This window comes from Talpa occidentalis, unplaced genomic scaffold (genome assembly GCF_014898055.3).
Source record: "Talpa occidentalis isolate TD23 unplaced genomic scaffold, MPIMG_talOcc4v2.1 talOcc4.7, whole genome shotgun sequence".
Classification (NCBI taxonomy): domain Eukaryota; kingdom Metazoa; phylum Chordata; class Mammalia; order Eulipotyphla; family Talpidae; genus Talpa; species Talpa occidentalis.
In genome coordinates this window covers 21,429,801-21,455,912 of record NW_023605083.1, presented here as the reverse complement: position 1 = coordinate 21,455,912, position 26,112 = coordinate 21,429,801, and the positions used below count along the sequence as shown (strand labels likewise).

Sequence of the window (26,112 nt, the reverse complement as noted above, 5' to 3'; positions counted from 1 at the left end):
CCACCCCTAAATATTCATGTGCTAATCCTTGTGAGTATTTTGTGTTCCAGAAAAGGGGAATTATAGTAGCAGATATACTTAAAGTTGCTAATCAGCTGACCACATGATGAGAAAATTAATGCGGTTGTCTGGATGCACCCAGTGCAATCATATTGTTTCTTACATGTTGAAAAGGAAGGCTGAATTAGGAGGTGGCTTAAAAAATGGGAGCAAACAAAGTAATGAATTCCTCAGAACCTCCAGAATCAACCCTGCTGACACTTGAATTTAGGCCCGTGAGATCTGTTTTGGACTTCTGACCTACTAAACTATATAGGTATGTGTTTTAAACCATTAAGTTTAAGGTAATTTAGTATTGCAGTAGTAGAGGACTAATGTGGCATTCAACAGAAAACCAACTTTTTGTAGGGTCACTAATTTTCATTCTTAAATGTTCAGCATCCCACTAGGTCTGTTGCATTTCCAGGGTCATCTCTTAATTTTTAGCCATGACTTTCAGTTCCTGGACTCAAGTAATCTTTAACCTCACTGTGACATGGGATTCAATAATGCTCCTTGCCTGTGCATCTCCCCACCACCCTTGTCCTTAACTTCTCTTGCACATACCCTCAGCTCCCTTACTGCTTTGTTGTTATTCTCTCTTGGTGTAATTCAACCTTGGTATAAGCACTGACTATCTACTGAGCACCTGTACCCTTGTAGCTGCAGGGGATTTGCAGAAACACCCAATACACAGATTGTTCTTGCTCTCAATTTGTAACCTTAAGTGGGTCTTCAGTGATGCAAGTTATTCACACTGCTTTCTTACTATCCATTCATTCCCACCACTCTTCTAGTTGACTCTTTTTCTCTTGAAACCTCACCCTTTTACCTCCTCTTCACTCACCTTATGAACTCACTTATATTTCACTGAGAAATGGGAAGCCATCAGCAGAGATCTGCTTCCGTCATGTCTATGTCTCTGCTCCTGCTCAAAGCCATCGTCTGTCTTCTACACAGAAGACATGGCCAAGTAATTCACCCTTCTTTCTTCTACATCATCAGTATTTTTCTTTTTTAGACAATTATTATTATCCACACAAGCTATTTATTCTGTTTTGAAATAAACTAAAAAACTGATAAAAAAAAAGTCTCTTGGTCTTTATATTGAGCCAGCTCCTATCCTGTTCCCCCTGCTCCACTCTATATGCAGACTTCTACAAAGACTTAACATTATCTACTCTTTTCAGCTCTTCTCCCCCATTTCTATTTCTAGTCCAACTTTGCCCCATATTTCTTAGGAACTTTGTTCTCACCAGCACCATTTGTTGATTACTTCATTGTCTCCTTTTTGAAGTGCTGTCTTCACTTGGCTTCACTAGGTCAAATCCCCTTGTTTTTCCTCTTCCTTTACTAGACACTTCTTTTCACACACACCCCCATCTTCACCACTTCCAGCAGGATCTTCACTACACTAACCCATTTGTTATTTTTATCCCATGTCATCAGTTTGCTAGTTTTAAATGGCAACTAGTCATTTGATGGCTTGTGTATTTCTATGTCCAGTTCAGCCTTCAGTGCAAAGCCTTTAGATGACCCTCTTCAGCAGTACATCCCCTTGCATGTCCAGTAGATATCTCAAATTCATCCTGTCTGCTCTTAAAGTGGATGTAGAATCCTGGCACGTTTGGATATGTCAGCTAAAAGGAGAGCATCTTAATGAGGCAGCTTAAATATGTTGGTCTGCTGATATTACCAGTCTAATCTACTCATGACCTCTTTCTTAGATTAGGACAGTAACCTGCTAAATTCTCTTACCACTTCTACCTGTGGATCTCTGCTGTTAGAACAATTGGAGTGATTTCATTAAAATGTGTATCAGATTATGTCCTTCCTGTGCTGAAACCTTCCAATAGCATTCCATAATAAAACCCTTTTCATGACCTATGAAGCCATGTCAGACATTCATCTTAGTTTCTTAGCACTTTTCCTATTAGAAAATTCCCATTAGCTTTAATGTTCTCTACTATCTATATAAATCCACCCATTTAGTGATTTAGTATGTTTCCTGCCCCAGCCAGAGTGTAAGTTCCCTGAGGGCAGGGTCTTTGTTTTTCGCTGTTGTTGCCTTGTCTAGTACACAAAACAGTGATTTTTTTTTTTAAAGATGTATTTATTCATACATACAAGAACCGGGGTACAGACCAAATGTATGGCAGGGTGAGAGATTCACCAGAGACAGAGCGGGGAACAGAAAGGCAGACTGACTGAAATACACTGCTGAGGGAAACAGCGGGCACGACAGGAGAGGTCTGCTGCGCCATGTTGGAATCTCGATAGCAGGGCCGGAATCGAACCTGTGCTGCAGAGGCTGTGGACAGCTTCACAGCACTATGCTCAACCGCCTGCGCCACCAGGGGAGGCCTCACAGCATGGTGATTAACCAATGTTTATTGAATGAATGTCTGTTTTCACTTATAAAACAAAATTAGGTATGGATATATAAACTAAGGTTCTCGTTGGCATAAAACTTTGTTGGAGCTAGAGGAATCTCAATTTAGAAGGTAATTGCTAGAATCCTGTTATTCAGTTTCCAAAGCACTCAGAATTCATGCCAGCCCTGTCCTTGTGTGAGATTCTGTCCTCTCTCCAACACTGATGAATGAGCCACATCTCTGAAATGTTTCTTCCATGTTTTGTTTATCAGCACTTTTGTAAGCTCGTTTTCTGTTAATGTGATTAATTACTCTTTGTTTTCCCCTCTCAGTCCTATTTTAACAGTTTTGCATTTCTGTTATGAATATGTCAGATAAATAAGGGTGTGGGTTGCTACTTCAATCATGTAATTTTTCTATAGCACTGAAAATTGATTATAGTGGCACGTATGGATATGTCAGCTAAAATGAGAGCATCTTACTAGGCAGCTTGTGTGTGTTGGTATTGGCATTTCTTTAACTGATGTCTTGTAAAGGAGCATTTGGAACATGATTACCCTTGACTACAAATAATGAACAACTGTGATTGCCATATTCTAACAGTGTCCTTCTTACCATTGTTGTTAATGTTGTGTCAGCATTTTTGTTATGAACACACTTTTTCTGGTTTAATAACTGAGCCGTAAAGAAACCATTTCATGTTGTAAATTGGTATACTAGCTGTTCATCTCAGTGGTGATTTTATGTAGTACCAAATTTTTAAAATACTTGGTATTGCTGAAAGTGGATTTTGTGAATGGTATCAGGTGAGAGAAAGAGACCTGAATAGGAAAGGTACAATGTTTAGAATATGATCTGAATTTATACTTTTTCATTTAGCTTTTAGCTGCCTTGAGGGGAGGAAAATACAACAGAATGGCTCTTTTTTAATGCTGTGCTTAGGAGACAGGAATAACAGCTGCCTTATAGAGCAATCACGTTGTAACAGGCATTTCAATGTATTTTTTTGTTTTGTTTTAGGAAACATTGGCTGACTAGCAGTATATTTAAATCTTTATAATCGTGAGTGATTTTAAATGGGTGTTATTGCTCTTGAAAAAGGCGTGCTCATTAAACATGAAATAAAACAAGCCTGGCAGTGAATACTGACTGTCGAATTTATTTATTTTGTTCTGCAAGGTTGAACAGTTTTGGTATCTCCATAGATTAGAGTGGGAAGACGTTATAGTATACTGACAGACTAAAGGAAATCATAGGTCCACTTTTAAAGTTTTCACCTACGTGAAAATAGAAATAATTAAATATCCAATTTTAAATGACACATATTAATTGGAAAAGGTCTGATTTCTTCGGAAAGTCTCCTCTTCCCAACATTCACAAATTCTCTAATCTCTCTTTTTTAAACAAAAAACTACTATACTAGGTCGTTTCTACCCACTAACTAATATATCTTGCTATTCTTGGGGTACCTTCATGGTAGCATGTTTGTCTAATATGCCTTAAAGTTTTCACTTAATATGACATTGTATAATTCTTATTAACACAGTAATTATGGATTTATCTTGTTTTTCACTAGTATTTTAAATTCCAGTCTTGAATCTATTCCTTTAGAAAATAATACATTACAAATAAGATGTAAGTACCTTATAACTCTAATTCCTTCCAGAGGTCACTCTTTTCTTTATGTAAACAGAAATGAAACAACAATAATAGTATATTCCTTCTCTGCTTATCAAGGTATGAATCCATGAAGTTGAATTGTCATAATTTATGTGCATTTAAAATTTTGATTAATAATGCCAAATTCCTTGCCAAATCTTCATATCAACTCACGTACCCCGAAACTATATACTTTCTGATTTAGAAATCTGAAGTTATATCTTGTTATTTCACTTTTCATTTCTTTCATTCTCTTTTATAGTTTTATTTTGTTTGGTTTTTAAAGATTTGTTTTATTTATACAAGAGCCAGGGTACATGCCAGATGTGTGGGAAGGTGAGAGGATTCATCAGAGACAGAGCGGGGAACAGAACAGGCAGACTGACGAAATACACTGCTGAGGGGAGCAGCAGGCAAGACAGGAGAGGTCTGCTCGCCATGTGGGTTGCTCCAAGGCCGGCGGGGATCGAACTGGCACTGCAGAGGCTGTGGACAGCTTCACAGCGCTGTGCTCAACCACCTGCACCATCAGGGAGACCCTGTAGTTTTATTTTGTTTTTGAGTTTATGTCTATAAACCTGTTGGAATTTATTTTTATGAATCAGAGCTTCTCTTTTTCTTTCTTTGTCTTTCTCCAATCACTTGAATTCTTATTGACTGGTTTGTGATATTAATTTTTGCTTATTTATTCTAATTCTCCAGCTAATAGTGACATGCTAGTTGATATATCCTATGAGTTTTTAATTTCAATATTTTTGGTTGTAGAATTTCTATTTCATTGTTGTTCTAACAATCTGATTTTTCATTTATTTATACTACCTTATATTATTTGTGCCCACATTTAATCTTTAAATCATATTAAGGAGCCTCCTTGGTGGCACAAGGGTTAAAGGTCTCAGCACTATGAAGCTATCACCAGCCACTGTGACATGAGTTTGGTCTCTGGCCAGGTAGCTGATCCACATGGCTCAGCAGACCTCTCCTGTCTCTCCCCCCTCTCCCCTCAGCAGTATATTTCAGTGGCTCCACCAGTCCTGTTCCCAGTCTGTCTCTGGTGAATCCTCTCACCCCCTGCACCTCTGGCCTACACACCCAGTTCTTGTATGTGTAAATAAATAAGAAATCAATCTTTAAATCATATTAAAATGTTTATATCTTGTTTCTGAGATTGCTGTATATTTAATTCTACCTGCTGTTTTTTTAATTAATTAATTTATATTTTACATCATTGTTCATATTTAAGCAATGTTTGCTTCCCCCCTCCCCTCAGGTGTAGTCCCCATAAAATTTCCTCCACCAATTCACCTCCACCATTTCACCCATGCACCATCACCACAGTCCTCTGCATATCCCTCTCCCTCTCCCTCCCGCTTCCCTGCAGAATGTCTTTGGTTTATAATAGGCCAGTTTTTTTTTTCCTTTTGTTTTATATTATTGTTATTTTTGCCCCTTGATGTCTTACTTGGTTCCCCTATATTCCTCATATAAGTGAAACCATTCAAAAATTTTCTTTTTCCTTCTGACTTAATTCCCTGAGCATAATTACTTCCAGCTCCATCCATTTTGCTGCAAATGGCATTAGTTTATCTTTTTTGATTGCTCTGTAGTATTCCGTTGTGTATATATACCGTATCTTCTTGATCTAGTCATCTGTTTTTGGGCATTTGGGTTGTTTCCAGGTTTTACCTATTATAAAGAGTGCTGCAATAAACATAGGGGTTACTCTCTGCTTTTTGTGCGCATGGAAACTTATTTTCTTGCATGTGTTTTGTGTTTGATTGTGAGCTTATATTCCTTAGAACTTAAAATTTGTGAATTTTTTGAGGTGTTTGTTGTAGGTTGCTGAAAATTATAATTTTAATTTTTTAATTACTGCAATTCACCTTCTACAAATATTCATTCATAGTATATGAACCTTCCTACAGTACAATTTCATAAATCCCTTCTTGCCTTTGTGTTTTTGTGTTAAATTTTATTTCTATATAAACTTTACTCCACAATATTTTTTTTTTGTTTTTAAACAATCTGGTTTTTTAAATCAAGGTGTAGTCTGTTTCTCTCTTGTGTTTGTGTGCGTCTTGAAAAGTTAAAAAATATTGTATTTACTCACCTTTTTGATGGTCTTCATTCTACTGTGCTGGTATATTCGTGGTTTAGTCTGGTGTCACTTTTCCTTCATTCTAAAGAATTTTTTTTTTTTTTAATTTGTTGTAGTGTTGATTTCCTAGAGACAAATTCTCTTGAATTTTTCTCTCTATAAGGCTTTTAAAATTTTATCTTCATTATAGAAGTATATTTTCCTTGGAAATAAAATATTAGGTTGCTAATTTTTCTCTATTTTTAAAGATTTATTTATTTATTTATTTATTTATTTACTTACTTACTTACTTATTTATACATATATACATACAAGCATTGGGTACAATCAGAAGCATGGGACTGTGAGAGAATTCACCAGAGCCAGAGCAGGGAACAGAACAGGCAGATGGACCAAAATACACTGCTGAGGGGAGCAGCGGGCGGCAGGAGAGGTCTACGGGCCATGTGAGACCCTCGCTGGTGGCTGGGGATTGAACCAGCGCTGCAGAGGATGCGGGCAGCTTCGCAGCCCAGCGCTCAACTGCTGCGCCACCAGGGGAGGCCCTAGGTTGCTAATTTTTTAATTTGTATTTTGTAGGTATTGTTCTTTTGCTTTTGCTTCCATTTTTTCAAGTTAGAGTTCATGTGTAATTAATGTAGTTTATGGCATATGTCTTTTTTCCCTGTGCTTTTCAAATATGTTCTTTATATTTGGTTTTCAGAAATTTGACTGCTATGCATTTAAATTTGTGTTCTTTATTTTAATTTCTTAGGATTCACAGGTATCCTGGATCTATGGGTTGATGTCTTTTAAATGTTTTGAAACATTTTCTGCCGTTTCCAAATACTTCTTCTCACCATTCTCTTCTTTCCGCTAGGACTCCAATTACACATATATTGAATAGTTTGTTATTTTCCTTTAGATCTCTGTTCATTCTTATAACACCCTTTTTTCCCTATTTCTTGTTAATGTCTTTAAAGTTACGGAACTTTTACCCTGCCAATTTCAGTGTGCTTTGAAATCTGTTTAGTAAATTTACCATTTCTGATCTTATATATTTTCATTTTACCTTTTTCTTTTAAAGATTTGTTTATTTATGCATACAAGAACTGGGGTGTAGGCCAGAGGTGCCAGATGATGGTGGTAGTGAGAGGATTCACCAGAAACAGTGGGAAGCAGAACAGGCAAATCTACTGAAATACACTGCTGAGTGGAGCAGTGGGCAATACAGGAGAGGTCTGCTGAGCCATGTGGGTCAGCTAGCTGACCAGGCATGGAAATTGTGCTGCTGTGGCTGGAGATATCTTGATTGCACTGTCTTTAACTCCTGCACTATCAGGGAGGCCCTCATTTTACCTTTTGTTTTGCTAAATAGTTTCCATAACTTTGCTGAGATTTTTCTGTACCTCCACATATGTTTTCTGGGTTTTCCTTAGTTCCTTTAGTATTTTGAACATACTAATTTTAAAGTTCTTTTATAATTCCAGTATGTTGTCCATCCTGTCTTTATCATTTCCTTTCTTGATTTTAAGTTATATTTTCTTACCTTAGTGTGTACTGTATAATGCTTTTGATTGTGTTTGACATTTTGTCTGTAGCAACTAAAATTAATGTTACGTCCAGAAGGGTGTACCCATTGTCTGTCAGGTTTCTAGAGTTGGAATGAAGTCATTCTGATCTGGGGTTGCCCTGGGTTTGAACTTTGTTGTAGCTTTTGTTTGAGTCAGTTCATTCTGGTTTCAGATGTTTTGAGGGTGAGATCAGGGCTTCCCCTTCAGCACTCTGTTATCTGAACACTCCAGAGTCTTTCTGCTTTTCACAACTGAGCTGCAGCTTTTGGAAGTGTGGGAGATTGTTCTTTGCATTAGAGTTTAATTGCCTGGATTTTTGGTTCCCGAAGAGGCTTTTTTCTCCACTCTTATTTCTCCCTTTTTGCACCTCGAGGGAATTATTATTGACACATTCATATTTGTTTCTTGCTAAACAACTACACCCAAGTCAATGGCAGTTAACGATTCATATATTCAACCACTGTTCCTGTACCTAGTATGTGTTTCTGACGTTGTTTATTGACTCATTCAGAGAAGTAATATTTTCCTCCCTTTTACAAATACAATATCTGAGGCACAGAATGCAAATAATTGGCCCAAGGTCATATCACCAGTAAATGACAAAACTGTGACTTGAACCTTGGTCATCTGCACTTTGTTAAACACTGTGCTATGACCTGACTCTCCACTTTCACTGTTTTTTCTCTCAATTAATTGGATTCATTTAGCCTGAGGTTAGATTGCATAAACTTACTGAAATAGTGCTTTTGCCTAAAGTGGTATCATTCTTTAAAGGATGAAGTAGGGATAAATTTAATGATTTCATCCCAGGGAGAAGTTTTATTAGCTATATTAATGAGACAAATGGGAACAAATATTGTTATATAATATATGCTATTTGGTAAAACAGTGTTTCATGATATTGGTTCTTTTGAGGGGATTAATTTTATAAATGAAGTCTAAGTTATTTACTGAAATGAGAAAATGAAGATTGGTTATGCTGTTTATCTTCTTTATGGTATGGTTAAGTACACACAGATTTTCTCCCCCTCCTTGTGTGCTTCCCAGGGCAGGCAGTTTCCTGCTTACTTTGACACTCCACTTTCCTCTCTTGTGCCTTACCTTTTAACCTAGAGATGGGAGGATCTGTGAGTCAGGCCAACTTGAGCTTGAATTCCAGTTGCTCTTTTTTGCTGTTTGAACCAGGGACTGGAAAGCTACAGCCTGTGGTTTATATTCAGCTTACCACATATTTTTGTAAATAACATCATTATTGGAATACAGCCAAACCCATTTGTTTATATATTGCCCTACTTCGGCAGAGTTGATTAGTTATTACTACTCTGTCATGAAAAAACTAAGTTAGTAAATATCTGACCATTTATAGAAAATGTTGGATGAGTCCTAGATTAGGTCATCGGTGGATTATAATGGATGATCTTATGTAAGTTATTTAATCTCCTGAATTCTAGTTTCCCCATCTATGAATTTAAATATTAATTACTGATTATATTCATGTTGAGGAAGGAAGGTGAAGTTTGTTTTAGCATACTTTAGCATGTTATCTGGACTATGTCAGGCCTTTAATACATAGTCTCTATGTTTCTAATAGAAGGATTTTTATTATTGATAACCAATTTAATGGATCACTGTCCTGAAGGATACTACCACTTTTCTAATTTCTCATTCAGTTTTTTCACTGAATTTGAAGATGAGTGATACTAGCATATTTAGTAGGTACAAACCTTTATGTATATCAGGCATTGTATGGATACATAGAATAGCTTAACTGCTCTTCAGGTAAAGGTTAATACTGATTTTCAGAATTATTAGATTTGTTCTCAGGCAACATAAAGTACTTATATTTAAACAAAGGAAAGGAAGGCTTAAGATTGTCCTGTCGGATATGGCATTCTACTGGGCTGTGAACATAGCATTTAATTCAAATTCATTTATAAATGATATCTTTGTATTTCTATGAGATCTACTAATTTGACTCCTATGAGGGTTAGTGAATCAAAAAATGATATGATTGGACATAAGTTTTTTCTTTTCCAAATTGAGTGAATTGAATGACATCATGTGTCAGAAACCATTATATCATATAAATCATATAAGTGATTTTACTGGTCCATGAATATTTTTATACATTACTAAGAAATAAGATTTCCCAAGTAAGTCATAGCAAAAATAACTTCATGTCATTATTTTCTTAAGTTCATGTTAAGTCTCCAGAGCCTGCAGCTTCCATTCCATAGTGTTTCATTATATGAGAATGGTCTTCCTTTGTACTTTAGTCTTTTGGTAATTTTCAAGATTTTCACTCTTTCCTATTTGGCCTGTTTTCTCAGGCATTTAATGAATGCATATGGAGGGTTTATTCTCTTTTGGTTATCGGAGTAGAGAAAGAGTGAATAACCTGACACAAATTCTCCAAACACTTAATGAGCTTACAGTTTAGAGAGAACAGCAGAAAGAATTCAACAAATATTTAGGAAGAGTAATGAGAGAGAGTAAGTAAGCTGGAGGATTAGGAGAACCTTCTCTAAGGGATGGGCATTAGGTTGAGATGTCAAGGATGTGTTCAGTTTAATTAATGAACAATCTGTTGGAATGTATCTGATGTCCCTGTGGGCAGAGGGAACCTCATGGAAAGTACCTGGGAAGGAGACGAGTACAAAGTGAGGTTGGACAAAACCAGCCTGATGATTGTGACTGTTTGAGGCCATCTTAAGTACTGAAAAACATAAAGCATGCTCTGGTGGGTTCCACATTGACTGTGGGGTCATATTGCCATAGTCTGGTGAAGGATAGCAGGGGTATCAACTTTGGTGTCAACAGTGATGGTAGAAAAGGGTGGTGTGGAGGCAGGATTGACAATGAATTCAGTTTTGTATGGGTGTTTGAGATGCCTGTGTGGCTGTCAGGGAGACATATCAGGAGATAAATGTTTGTGTCATTTGGCCTTTTGGGGTGAGAAGAGAATGAACCCATTACAGAAATAATAGTGTTTAAAGATCACGGATGAGTACCTATTAAAGGAAGCTGAGGATAAACTAGAAAGGGCACATGACAATGGGGAGAGTGTAAGGTCACAGAGACCACAGCCATGTCTGTTATGGACATGGTTGACAGTGTTAACTGCTGCCTTTTGGTCAGGTAATGGAAGCCCTTGGAATTGTCCGTTAGTTTTTGTGACATGGAGGTCACCAGTGATCAAGAAAAAGGCAAGTTTAATATTATGGTAGGTATATTTTCAACTCCCATTAAATTCTTGAATGTACTATTCTACTTAGAGGACTTTTTCCTCTTGTGGTAGTGTTCAGTAATGTATATACCTTTTAATGTTTCTAATCAGGTGTTTTAAAGCAGCCTCCATGCTGCTTTGCTGTATTTAACTCTGCTAACTTGTCCCTTTAGGCTTCGTTCACTACTAGTTTCATTAATCAGACATCTAATTCTCTTACTGTCTCAGTTCCTCACAGTCCACAATTCTCCTTGTTGCAACACTTTCTATATTAACATCTTTTTATATACAATGATAATATTTGATCTTGTGTTTTATTTTCATATTCTCTCACTCCTTAAATCATTGAAAAATACTTAAAATCACTAATTTTTTTTTTGTAATTACTGTTGAATAATTTTGACAATGCATAGTTTGAATTACTAGATTTTTCATTTTCAGTATTTGGACTGTGAAATTTTCCTTTTCTTTTTGTGCTTCATCAAAACCAGTTATTTCAAAGACCTCTAAAATATGGCTTTGTGGTATGGATAGAGAAAATTCTCCAATGAGTTCTGTCTTTGAGCTGGGTTTATAGTGGATTCAGATGTTAAGTTTGCAGACTAGCTTTTGCTACTCTGAATCTTTAATAATCTCCCAGGAAATTTCAAATAGATATGAAGCCATTTAACCTTTCTGGTTCTTTGCTACTTTTGCTGCCTAATAAGAGGTACACAGATATGTGGATTCTCTTCTGTTGTTTCGGTTTTGTCCATCTCATAAATAATCTGACATTTGATACCACATTATTAAGAATAGAGAAGTTAGAGGGATTCTGTGTGAAGCCAAGCAAAACCACCAAAGTTAGTTAGAGGTGATGATTTTGGAGAACCAATAAAGAAATTTTATATATACAGCTTGGTGGGGAAAATAACCTAAAATAACCTTATAAATGTTTTTTAATTTATTAATGTAATAAATTGGGAAGACAAATTTGATGTTGAAAATAAAGTTTCTTGTGTAAAATTGAAAAACTAGAATTAAAAATGTCTCGGTCAACAAAAGTTATTGCCAGCCCTGTTTTTTCTCATGGCTTTTTTGTCATTGATTGAAGTGAGAAATGATGTCTGAAGTCTATATTTGTAGTTTAAAGAAGTTATCTTAGAATGAGAAGTCTTATCTAAGATGCATAAAAGTGGTATAAACACAAATTTATGTGTTGGGGAATAAAGGAAAACATTTCATGGTACTGTTTTTCTGGGCCTGGATAGCTTGTGTTTGTCAAAAATTTTCTAACATCATTTGTCCAAGGAAGTACCTAATGGATACTTTTCTGAAGAGATTTATCTTTTAAAAAGAACTTCTTTTCATTTCGCATAGGTTGTTACCAAAAAGAAAAGAAACAGTAGGTGTTGGTGAGAGGGAGTCGCCTCATACTCTGATGGTGGGACTGTAGATTGGGGGTTCCTCAAAGCTTAAAATTGGAACTGCCATATGATCCTGTAATCCCACTTTGGGGTATTTACCTAAAGAATATGAAAGCACTAATTGGAAAAGACTTACCCACCTCTATGTTTATTTTATTTTTTTAATTTTTTAAAAAGATTTATTTATTTATTTATACAAGCACTGGGTACTGTCAGAAGCGCGGGAGGGTGAGAGAATACACCAGAGCCAGAGCAGGGAACAGAACAGGCAGAACGATGAAATACACTGCTGAGGGGAGCAGTGGGCAAGACAGGAGAGGTTTGTCGCACCATCTGGGACCCTCGCGGGTGGCCGGGGATCGAACTGGCACTGCAGAGGCTGCCGGCAGCCTCGCAGCCCAGCGCTCAACCGCTGTGCAACTGGGGAGGCCCTACCTCTATGTTTATTATAGCACTGTTTATAATAGTGGAAACAGCCCAGTGACAGAAGAATGGCTATGAAGATGTGGTGTATATAATTACACAATAGAAGATTACTCATCTATAAAAATAAAAAAGGATGAAATCTTGCTGTTTTTAACAACATGGGTTAAACTGGAGGGGGATAATGCTAAGTTATCTCTAATTTTAATCTACAAGTATTGGGTGATTTTATTCGTGGAATAGAAAGAAAAGGAAAATAAACCTTTACACTTTGACAATAAAATGGTTATTAGAGGAGAAGGACTGGACAGAGGGGTGAATTGTCTAGTCGTGGATGGTGAATGGATATTTGGTGAATGTGGTAAGAAAATGTAATCTGGGAGCAACTATAAACCAGAGAGGAGGGATTGGGGTCAAAATAAGTGGGTTGCAATTGTATGGGGAATGTAAAAAAAAATCTTAAAAAAAAGAAAATGTAATCTGGGAACCTCTGTAGCACTAATGTTATACCAAAAAAACCCTTCTATTATTTTATCAAAATTGAAGCCCAAAGCCTGTTGTTAATCTACATTTTAGCCATCCTGTATACATTAGTGGATTCCCAGAGCATAAGAGAACACAATTGTATATATACTCTGTTGTGGGCTTCTAGCACACACCTGTTCTCTTTATCAAAATTTCTCCAAAGAGGTCAACTGAGGATGGTCAAGGGTAATGATGGCTCCCTCTTGGAGATACAAATACAGAGAACATTTTGGGGGGTGTATCCTCACCTTCCCACCTTTGTGTTTCCCTCCTAGATAGGGCTTTATGAAGTTCTTGATGGTTTTAATTTTCACATTAAATATTTAAATTTATGGGGTTATTTGAACAGTATTGGCTTTTGTTGTACAGTTCTGATAATTGTGTGGTATGTTTTCTCCTCTAGGAATGCTGTCTCTGCAATTTGAGAGGGGGTGCTCTCAAGCAAACTAAGAACAACAAGTAAGTAATGTGCTAATTATTTTGAATTTCATTAAGGTTATTTCTCCTCTTTAGAACATTGATCTATGGGTGAGAGTTTGTTCCCTCCCATTATTCTGCACATTGTACCAAATCTTTGGCTATGCAGATCAGAGTTAGGGATTCTGTACATGTCTGCAATGGCCATCTCTGAAGGCACTTACACCTCTGCTGGATGTGGCATTTGAGACTTGCTTCTTTTCTGTGTCTTTGACATATGAGGAATAACCCCTCTTTTCCTAATCGAATTGTTTAAATGAAGGGAACCCATATCACCTAGATGCCGTTGAAGTCCTAGTGTTTACTATGATGAATCCCATTCGTCTAATAAGAACAGAACATGTCTGAAAACCCTAAAATTCTATATCAACAGATAAATGAATAATCATCATGCAATTAAAACAAAACCCTTCACTTTTAGCACCAGGAAATTAGCAGGAAAGTGGGTGTACTGAAATAGAAAGACAGTTCAAGGTGGACATCCTGATTTTTATCTTACTTGAAAGATGATTGTGTATGTTTATATAGCAGTAATACATTGAAATGAAATTTTGGCCTAAACGGGGCAGGCACACCCTGGTTACTGATTTTCCTTAGCCTGTATTTGCTTATATTCCACCTGGCCCCACAGACCCTGGGGTTGAGACTCCTGGTATAATGTGACAATGGAGTTAGCATAATTATACACATGTACAGATGTTTCTAATTGCTTTATAGGGAGTAGTAAAGGCATTTATCATTCCTATACTGATAAAATTTACTCTAAGGGACGGTGTTTATATTTAACTCTGGATTTTCATCTTTCGGTCTTAATTGATATGATTGGCACAATTCTAAAAAATGTTGACTAGTTATAGATGTTGCACAGGTCATGCAGACTGAGATGATGTAGGTGGTTCCTGTAAAGACAGAGATGGTAAGAACTTCTTTTCCTAACCTTGTGCTTAGAACTGAAAGTAGTGTTTCCTGTAGAATTACAGTATTTATTTATCAATGAAAGAATGTCCCGATGGAGTTGATGCTTGACCTCTCTTTCTGTGGTCTGTAAAGGCAGGATGGAGTCTGATGTTGTTTGAATGAAATAAATACGCTTTGGCTTGAAATAGACTGATGAATTTGATAATTCTTCAGAATTTCTTTAAACTTCAACAGTCTTTATTTATTTTGGGCATAACATATTTATGAGAAACTTAAGGAAAAACATTTTTATTTTTCTGGAGAAATTCAGGCTTTGAAAGGAACGATTAGTATATAAGTAGAAAACAAGGGAACAAGCTAAATTTCATTTCTCTCTATATTTTGAATATAGGATTGCAGAGAAACAATTTAATTAAAAACTTAGTATTCTTTTAGAAAACTTTTATTTTTTATTTTTTAATATATTTCTTACATCATTTTTCATTTTTGCACAATGTATGCATTTTCATCTTTGTTATATTGATGTTTGTATGCTGTGTCATTTGTTGAATGACCTTTGTACTATATGAAATGATACATTTGCTTTTTGACATTTGTGTTCTGTGAAAAGAATATTTACTATAACTGATTTATACATTTTATTAATTGAACTAATCTTTTGCCACATTGGTGAGCTGAATTATGTTTAACATCTATATATTTTCACTACCAAATGAATTTGGTATTTTGCTGATTGAGTGCAGAAACATGCATGTATTTCGATATGACTGAGGCTTTAGTTTTCACCTTGTTCTTTCTGTCACAGTGCTGGGCAGGTGTGATAGTGAATCTATGTATCATCCAATAGATATAAAATTCAGAATCTGATAGATTTAGGCTTTGGTTTCCTTTCTATCTGGGTGTTTTCCGTCTGTGAGAATTGCCTTCATCAAATTGACATATAAAGGTTTGTAAGTTTAGGGAATTTTATTTATGTTTATTGTCTCCTTTCCTGTAGGTGGGCCCATGTCATGTGTGCAGTTGCAGTCCCAGAAGTTCGATTCACTAATGTCCCACAAAGGACACAAATAGATGTAGACAGAATACCTTTACAGAGGTTAAAATTGGTGAGTGGCAAAGCTTCTTTTTTACCTTATTACTTAGTGCTAATTAAATTAAATTCAGATTTTTAGCTAAAAATACATCCATTCCCAAAATAACTTCTCTTATCTTTATTTCATTATTCTACTTTTAATATTCCTTTAGCTTAAATTTGCTTATCCATACATATTCTCTTCCTGTGAAATCATAAGTACACATATAACCTTCCTCAAATTCTCTTTGAAATGAGCCAAAGTGATTCTACATTTTCTGCATTAATGTGAATTTTCAAACTACAGGCTGTCTGGTGAGATTTGTTAGTAATGGTCCTGAGCTCTCCATCTATCTCTCTTTAAATTCTTTAGTTTTTCTCTCTCTTGCCTCTTTTTGGTTGGTCTTTCCTTAGCAAAAAGTGTCTGACCTGATTTCAGCATCTCTTCACTAAGAAGAGAATTGGAGAGAAATACATAAACTTTAATTATTGTCAAGGGATTTTCTCACTTAGGGATAGATACAAGTCATATCATTGCCAGACTCTCGGGTCAGTTATGTTCTGACCTGTCTCGAAACTTTCTTAAAAATCTCCCCACTGGTTCTTTTTGTTCAGAATGCTTTTCATTAAAAAGGTAGACTTTTAATTCCTTAACATTGAAGTAACCTTGTAGTTCTGTTCAATTGTGAACCAGCAGATCATTAGTTTAGGCCTTTATGTTTTATATTTAATGAGAATTTCCCCTAAAGTTAAATTGCATGACCTTAAAATGCTGGAGCGTGTCTTATAAGTGGATTTAATATTCTAAAATGTCTTGGTTGCATGTTATTTTTAGCTTACCATCTTTCTTCCACTGTAGAGTATTTTGGGCACCATAGCTGTAACTCTCTACTTGACTGCTGTTTTATTACTACTGTTTTACCCAGAGGGGAGCTGGGGGTGCTGTTTCAGGACCTTGCCTCAGGAACTTCTAGTCTACTGCCTTTTGTTTTCAGAAAAGGGCAAGTAAGAACTGTTATTTCCTATCATAACTCCAAGAATCTCATATTGCTAGAAACTGTGTGGCCCTTAATGAAGCTGCTTATTGCTGTTGACATATATGTGTGGTGGGGCTGCTCTGGTTGTGGTAGTGGAAGTTTTGTGACCTGAGATGGAAAAGAACTAGTCATTTGAGGGGACCTTTAAAGTTTACAGTGACTAGCAGGAGAGAGTAATGTTCTTCTGCTCCTGGACTTTCATAAGAAACCTTGAAATCTTATACTTTGGTCAAAAAAAAATTGCAAATATTAGGACTGTAAGACAGGCTAGAAAAACAAATGTTGAGTCATCATCACATGTTAAAGAATTTAATGTTCAGTATGACAAATATTAGCAAAAGTCTTTAACTTTTTTCCTGAGTTTCGAGTAATATGGATTTGTTAAAATTCAAATACCACATTGTAAAAGTCATCTTTGGCTCCTCCTTCTGAAAGATGACTTCAGGTACTAGTGTATTGCCTCTCAGAAGGAATGGTCACCACTCTTGATGCTTTCCTTTAAAGATCTGTATCCTGACTACTCTTGTCCATCAGTAATTCCTTAATTATATATTGTCACCTACACCAGCCCCAAAGGGGTTTTAAGGGAGTAGAAGTAAGGGATAATATGGATTATTTCAATTCCTTTCAGGAAGATATATCTTGAAATCTGAAATAGGATGATTGTATGCTAAATGGCAAAGTTTATTGTTTTATTCATACTGCTATGCTTTACTTAGTGGTGTGTTATCTCATATTCCATCATTAAATAATGGGTATCATTTAAAAAATGACATGGCTGCATTTAAGATTATCTAAACTCTTTTCATTTGACAATATAGCTATGCTAATTGACAGACATGTGTCCACAACCTATATTTTGTTGAAAATAGCAGGTTATATATCATATTTTATTTTTTTTGAAATATAGTTTTATACATATGGAGAATTTCTTGGAATATTTATCAAAATGATTATAGTGATTATCTTAAGTTGGAAAATACCAAAAAAACTTCATTTGGGGGGTAAAAGTGCTCTCAAATGCTGTTATTTTGAAAGAGGGCAATGACAGAAATCTGGACAGCTTTTTTTCACTAAGAGTTTTAAAGAAACATCATCTTTCTGGTGAATCTACTGCTGTGCGGTATCTGTGCTCCCTTCTTGCTCAGTGTCCCATGATGATCAGACTTGGAGAGGCTGGCTTTGAATAGTAAAATTTACAAATGACACTTGTCTGTGGGTTGGAAAGTATTTTTCCAGGGACTAGGAGGCTCTGCCTTATATGTACAATCAAGGGTATCCTCTGACATTAACTTGATAAGAAGGTACTATAATAAATACAAGGCCAATGAGCCGTCAGAAGAGTGGTCTCACTTGGTACTTCATTCAGGCAGTGTAATTCCTAGCAAACGTACTACGTCTATCTAGTGAATGTGTGTCTACTAATGTCAGTTTTAATCTTTTTCTGGAGCTGTAGGCAACCCTTCTGGATGTTGGACTGTCTACCCACCTTCTGATTCACACAGATGGGTGATATTAAGAATTAGTTAAATGACAGTGTCAGTTTATCTCACCAAACAATTATTACCAGAGCATGCCAAATAGTGTATATTTTTCAATAAGCCATTTTTCCTGTCTTAGCATCTTATAGTGTAGATAAAAGTTTTTCAACTTTGGTTTTACTGACAAGTTAGACAAGATAATTCCTTGTGGTGGGTGACTGTTGTGCTTTGTGGGATTGCAGTATTCCTGACCAAATAGACAATGCCATATATCAAAAATCATTCCCATTTGTGAACCATTGGTTTATGGGGAAGACATACACAGAAGGAAGAAAATTTTATTTTTGTCACTTTTTGATGGAGAATATCTGTGAAAAGAAATGAGTTGGCATCTGATCAGAAAATCTTAATTGTTTTTATTATTTCTTTTTGATTTTTTTTGCATCATTGTTCATTTTTGAACAATATTTTCTTCCCCCTACCCCCTCAGGTGTAGTCCCCATGGAGTTTCCTTCACCAATGCGCCCGTGCACCATCACCTCAGTCCCCTGTGCTTCTCCCTCCCTGCCTCTGATCCCTCTCCCACCTCCTCCCCTGCAGTATGTCTCTGATTTAATTGTCTGTTTTTGCTTTGTTGTGCTTTGTACTGTTACTATTTTTTTTACACTGATGTCTTATTTGGCTCCCATATATTCCTGCTGTAAGTGAAACCACCCGATATTTTTCTTTTTCCTTCTGGCTTATTTCACTGAGCATAATTCCTTCTAGCTCCATCCACGTTGCTGCAAATGGCCTGAGTTTATCTTTTTTGATTGCTGAATAATATTCCATTGTGTATAGCTACCACATCTTCTTGATTCAGTCATTTATTTTGGGGCATTTGGGTTGTTTCCAGGTTTTAACTATTGTAAATAGTGCTGCAGTAAACATATGGGTACAGGTGTTCTTTTGAATCAATGTGTTTGTGTCCTTTGGGTAGATCCCTAGGAGTAGAATTGCCGGGTCATGTGGTAGCTCCATTTTTAATAGACTGAGGAACCTCCAGACAGCTTTCCATAGTTGTTGGACCAGTTTGCACTCTCACCAGCAATGTAGGAGAGTTCCTTTTTCACTACATCCTTGCCAACATTTATTGTTGCTTGTTTTTTTGATATGTGCCATTCTTACTGGTGTAAGGTGGTATCTCAGTGTGGTTTTGGTTTGCATTTCCCTGATTTTTTTTTTTTTTAAGATTTATTTATTTATACAAGAGCCAGGTACAGGTCAGATGCGCGGGAGGGCGAGAGGATTCACCAGAGACAGAGTGGCGAGCAGAACAGGCAGATCGACTGAAATACACTGCTGAGGGGCGCAGTGGGCAGACAGGAGAGTTCTGCTTCATCATGTGGGATTCAACCCGGCGGGCCAGGATGGAACCCACGCTGCAGAGGCTACGGACAGCTTCACAGTGCAGTGCTCAGCTGCCTGCGCCACCAGGGAGGCCCTGAATTGCTCTGATTATAAGGGATGTTTAACATTTTTTCATATGCCTATTGGCCATTTGCATTTCCTCTTTGGAGAAATGTCTTTTAAGTTCTTCTGCCCATTTCTTGACTGGATTGTTTATTTTGTTTTTGTTGAGTTGTGTGAGTTCTTTGTGTATCTTTGTGATAGTCCCTTAGCCATTGAATGGAGTTCAGAGATTTTTTGCCAATCAGTGGAGTGTCTCTGTGTTTTGGTTAATGTCTCTTTTGCTGTACAGAAGCTTTTAAGTTTGATGTAATCCCAGGTGTTTCTCTTTTCCTTGACTATCTTTGCTTTGGGTGATGAGTCTTTAAAGATGTTATCGTGATGTATGTCTTGTAGTGTTTAACCTGTATTTTCTTTTATACATTGTATGGTTTCAGGTCTTAAGTCCAGTTCTTTTATCCATTTTGAGTTGATTTTTGTGCACGGTGAGAGGTAGTGGTCTAGTTTCATTTTCTTGCATGTCGTGCTCTAGTAGAAAATCTTCATTGTTTTTAAAAATAATTGTAGAGCAACTTTTTTGCAAATTATTTGAATTTCTTATTTGTCAATTAAATAGTAAATTTTTGCAACATATGCATATTTCCTACTCTGTAGTTATTATATAATATAATTTAGTATTTTACTATTGTTCCTGTTCTTACAGAAATTGAACAGTCATACTGAATGTTTATCAAGTTTCAATGGAGTGTGGATTAAATTTCTGTGGAGTGTATGTGTATGTGCATGTGTGCACTGTGCACAGCATGATAGTCACAGTAAATATTTATGGAATAAATAAAAGGCAGCAAATTATTGTTCACTATGTGTGATTTTCAGCTTAAAATTATGAAAGAGGGTTTGGTTTGATAATACCAAATGGCTTATGTTTTTCACAGTTTACTCTTCAAAAGTCTTGATGATAAACTCATGCTCATCCCTGTGCACTTTACTCTAAACAAATTGATTTCCTTGTTGGCATCACAGGGGGCCCATATTAGGTCATGGAATCTGTCAGTACTTCAGAGAGCCAATGGCACACCCATGCAACACTGGCTCTGTTGGTTGAGAGCTCTGATCTTGGTATCTGGACAACTGAGAACTGAAAGCTGGAAAGACCTGTTGTAGTAGGAGAAAGAGCTCATCCTTGAAACAGCAGCCATGGGGACTCTGAGCCTCTCTCCAGTGCCCACTAGGTGGTGCTGCTGTACCAGTTTCCGCAGTCTGTTGCCCTTAAACCACCTCCTTCAGCAAGTGCCTAATTTGAGCCCTGACTACACCTATAGGAGTGTGTGTGTGTGTGTGTGTGTGTGTGTGTGTGTGTTAGAGAGAGAGAGAGAGAGAGAGAGAGAGAGAGAGAGAGAGATTGAGATTGATTTGCTGGTGTACTGTAACCTAAGGGATGACAACAGGGCAGGGAAGGTCCTATTGTTGTACAAAGTGCTGAATTTTAGGGGGGGGCTTTTTAAAAGTTTATTCTATGTTTTTCATTTAGTCATATAAAAGAGCTCCTTTTCCTTGGTGCAAATTAATATTATTTTTGTTTTCTATTTTTGTATAACTACTATACAACACTATTAAGGGCTAATAACTTCAGTTGGCCTAAAATGTGACTAGTGGCAAACATCAGTTTAAAATGTCTTCTGAAGTATGAAAGCAGTATATAAAGAAATGCTCATAGCTATTCATTTTTTTAGATTATGGAATGGTAGAAATTTATATAGACGTATTTGAATATTTTGTTTTTAGTTTTTTATTTATTAATAGGTTGTACTTAGCTTTTGAAATATTTCTCTGTACAGTTATTTGTTAGGAAGGTTTTTGTAGAAAATGCAACAGAGGATTTGCTTACACATTTTCTGTCTTATAATGACCATTTCAAAAAAAGAGACTGAAATGGGAAACAGCCCTTTCAGTGTACTTCACTGATATGTTGATCTTAAAATGGTGTTATATGAAGAACTTTTATCTTACCCATCCATCATGTTTATTAATATCATTATGAGGTCTCATATAATTAAGTAGAACAGCAATAATGAAACTAGATTTATTGTTGAGACTTTGTATTTAATTTTTTTCTGTTGTTGGTAATTTTAAATGCTTTATATTATTTTAAAATGAAATTTTAGTGCAAAAATGTATTTGACTATCGTGGTCTTTATTGAGTTAGTTTCTGCTTTCTTTAAAAATATTTGATTTTGTGTAGAGTAATGATCTCAGGGGTTATTAAAGTAATTGCTGCTTCAGCTAAAAAAATGCTACAGGTAGCTATCTAAAAGCACCAGGTTATTAAGCAGAGACATCCTTTTATAGGAAAAAAAATGACTGCAAGTTACCAGAATAGGCAATATTGAAAAGGGAGATTCTTTCTCTCTGTCAGGTTAGACATTCTTCTGATTATTAATGTAGATCTTAGATTCTTAGTGTTTTTCTTACCTATCATTTAGTATGAAATCTTTGCTTCTGAATGACTTTTCAATATGGGAAAAGTTGTCTTGTGGCAAGTCCTGTCATTCTAGACCTTTCCCTCAGGCCATCCAACACTTCTCTGTTCATCCACGAATATCAAGGTATCTATACTGGTAGAAAAAGCTCAAGGCAGATGGAGGAGGTCGTTTCCTACTCCCCTCTTGAATGGTCTGCCCCATCCCAGCGTTCTTAGGGACAACCAGTCTAAGGGTTTATTTGATGTCATAGATAATGGACATACTTGAGGACAAAAAGAAAACTATTTCCATCGTGTGATATGCATTGTAGAATTCATTCAGGATTATTTCCCTCTGTTTTGTTTTCTCTACTAGTATGATTGGTTAGCCATAGTCATAACTAAAATCTGGTAGAGGAACAAAATGTCCAAAGATAAGAACATACAAAGAAGGAAGGCGAGAGATAGAAAATACATGAAGACCTTTGTAGTTTTCACAATAGAAAAGATACAGGCAAAAGTCAAGAAGAATAAGGATAGGAATTTAAAGAGGACAGAGAAACATGTTTCTGTAGCATGATCTGAAGACTCTAGTTATTGTCAGGAATTACTTCATCCAAAAGTCTTCAGATTTGATTATAAATTTTTTTAAAAGATTTATTTATTTATAAAAGCACTGGGTACAGTCAGAAGTGCGGGAGGGTGAGAGAATTCACCAGAGTGGAGAGGAGAGCAGAGCAGAGCAGGCAGACTGATGAAGTACACTACTGAGGGGAGCAGTGGGTGGCAGGAGAGGTCTGCACGCCATGTGGGACCCTCGCCCGGTGGCCGGGAATCGAACCGGTGCTGCAGAGGCTTCGGGCAGCCTCGCAACCCAGTGCTCAACCGCTGCACCACCAGGGAGGCCCTGATTATAAAATTTAAGGGAAGAACATTTTAAAAACTTAGCAAAAGACGTAAAACTGTATGAATATCGACTATCTGTTACAAATGTGCGATGAATATTACCTATGTTGATTGCTTCTTGAATATTAAATAAATCAAAGATCTATGGAATTTGTATAAACAAAAAAAGCATCGCAAGTTTGTTTACTAATGAAATCTTGGGAAATTGTAGCAGGTCCTAAATGCAGCAGTTTTAAACATTTCTGATTTGAAGAGAACATTATCAAATGAAAGTGTTGTCAAAGTATTTCAGTCTTAAATTATGTGTATCAAACAAATGATGTCTCTTGATTGCTGTCATTGCATAAAAATCTTGCTGGTGTTCACTGACCACACATTTATCCTTACAGTGGCTTAGCAGTCACTGTGGCTTCCATGGAGACTTTTCTAGGGTTTTTACATTTGAAATCCTATTTCTGCAACCAAATAGAGGGAGAAATGAATTTTAGAATAGCTGAAGTTTCCCCCAGGCATTTGATGACCTCTGATTTCTATTTGACAAGTGAACCAAACACAGGCACAAGTGTTCTCTGAGTGAAGAGCATTATTTTGAAACGAAATTTACACAATGATGACTGAAGCTACAAGCCTTTCAGTACTAGCTGAGACCAACTACTCTGCTTAGAAGCCTCTATACACTTTAAAATTTGTACCTGAAGGCAAATAATAGTGAACTTGAAAGCCAAAGATTATAGTTTTGAAAGGTGTATCAATTCTGAAAATAGAGTGGTTTCACTGTGGTTTCCATCTGAAGAGTTGAAGCAAGAGGGAAAAATTACGTTCAGGCTTCTATTTCTTAGAGGAAGGCACTGTTCTCTTGCTAACTGGCTTATGTTATCAGATGTATTGAACACCAAAAATAGAATTGCTGAGAGAGAGAGAGGTGGGGTCTGCTTCTCATGCTGGAAGATCATGCTGAGCTCTATTTGGTTAGAGAGCAGCTTTGCTTTCTTTGCACGGGAATCATGGTTATTTGACAGAACCTCTGTTAATGTGTTTCAGAAAATGTATAGGCATATTGATTATCTTTCATCACTTTAAAAGAAAAAAGGTAAGGTTGTAAAGGTAATAAAAAAGTCATTATGTTCCACGTTAACTCATGCATTGATTTATTCTCATCTTCAGTTATTTTTAAAGACAAAGAGAAATTTTAAGAAAATGATAAACATGGACACTGATGAGCAAGTTCGTTGTTTAAATGCAATTGAGGAAATATTTGCTTTTAGCAGTGAACTACTGAAGGAAGAACAGTGATATTATCAAGGGCATATTTATGGTATGTGTACTGTCCTATTATTTAATTAACTCCAGTATAAAATTTACAATATCATTAAGATTGTACTTCAGCATTGCAATATACACATATCTCCAGATTTGTAGGATTTTAAAATAAGTCTAGTGTAAAAAAAATGTACATTAGTAGCTATATAGTACTTAACTGTCACAATGATTTGCTGCAGGGACTAGATCCTATTGCAAGCTGTCAAATTTGTATATTGCTGTAATACCAAACCATAAAATCTTTTGAGTAAAATGGAAAATGTCAGATGGGCATGACTACAAATAATATACTTTCTGAAGGCTGTAGATGTGTATACAAGAAAAAGTGTAAATGCATGAAATGTTATCTTGTTACTATGGATTTTTCTTTATCTGCTAAAAGAAAATTGTGAGGCAAAAAGAAACTGATTGGAGTCTTTAAATTTTTACTTTTAAACTCATTATTTTCCCTGAGAACTAATTTTAAATACATTATTACATGGATAAGTGGAACTTCAGATAATTCATGATTAAAGCATATTGTAAGAGAGTTACCTTATTTTTCAGTTTGCCTTGCTGAATGGTCCTTTTTTGTATGTTCTTGTCTTTGTGAGTAGTGATTACTTATGGATCTTTTGGTTGAGTGAGTGAGCTGGGGTCAGGTTTCTAAAGACCAGGTCACTCCTTTCACACTGGGTTGGTACCAACATATGCTTGCCAAACTGAGGCAGCTATTGGATGGCCCCAAACAACTTGTAGGGTTTTGCTTGATCAGCAGTGATTGACAAAAGAGAGGGTGTAGTTTTAGAAAGGTGCACTTACTATTTTAAAACACTTAATTCATTATTTGCTTTGTGGGAAAGAGAAAGCTCAGTAACTTTTCTTCCTTTCTCTGTCTTTTAGCATGAGTTTAAGATTATTTATTCCCCAGAAGGTTGTCTTAAAAATTAACAAAAAAGTTACAATATGCTTTTTTTGTATAAAGTAAGAATCTTGCATACCTGGTAATTCATTTAATATAAGTCTCTGCAGTACAGTTTAGGTGTGTTCCATAATTTAGTGATGCCCCTTTCTAACTTGAGTTCATAGTTAGAAATAGGTACAAGCACAGTTTTAGCTAGATGTGGATTGGAGTTATTGATTTACTATCAAAGGGTCTCTGCATTTATCTGTCTTACCTTTGGATCATGCACTTCTAAGCTTCTGTTACATTGAGATTGGGCGTAAAGGCTCTGGCTAAGACTGCTTGAGTCCTGAGTCCTCCCCTGAGTCACACTTGGCCTGACAGGTTTAACCTCTGTGAATCTCATCTGTAAACTGGGATGGTTGTGAGATGAAATGAGAAAGTGAAGGGTTTGGCTTGTGGCTGTGTTCGAAGTTAGCAGCTTTTGCCATTCTTCCTGAAGTGATTTCTTTCCTTATTTTTACTAATACTAGTAAGAAGTTAACTATATTAAATAGTTCTTGGCCATTGAGAAAATGCAGCTTATAAACTATTGGAATTTTCTTTTGAATGGAATCCCATTGAACAGGAATGTTCTTTCAATCCATGGAAGCAGGGCATAGATAGCTCTTTCACATACATTAAGCTTTCAGCACCTTTCCTTGTAGTTATTGCTCAAACCTGAAAATGAACCGGTTGCTGTCCCTAAAACAGTTCAGCTGCACTTTGAACCTGGCCATTTTAAGTTGAAAGCTAATCAGGATG

The 26,112-nt window shown here is 36.3% G+C and overlaps 1 protein-coding gene across 10 annotated transcripts in view; it reads left to right on the top strand.

Annotated features, from left to right (window-relative positions):
• The window catches only part of KDM4C (lysine demethylase 4C), a 415,273-nt gene that overhangs the window by 290,786 nt on the left and 98,375 nt on the right, over positions 1 to 26,112 (top strand). For 9 of the 10 annotated variants that reach the window (XM_054689301.1, XM_037493847.2, XM_037493848.2 and 6 more), the window contains 2 exons: positions 13,708 to 13,763; positions 15,697 to 15,805. In XM_054689301.1, the coding sequence (XP_054545276.1) occupies positions 13,708 to 13,763; positions 15,697 to 15,805 (165 nt within the window). Of the gene's footprint in view, positions 1 to 13,707; positions 13,764 to 15,696; positions 15,806 to 24,269; positions 24,441 to 26,112 lie in introns of those variants that run through there. The other variant, XM_054689303.1, reaches the window with a different exon arrangement.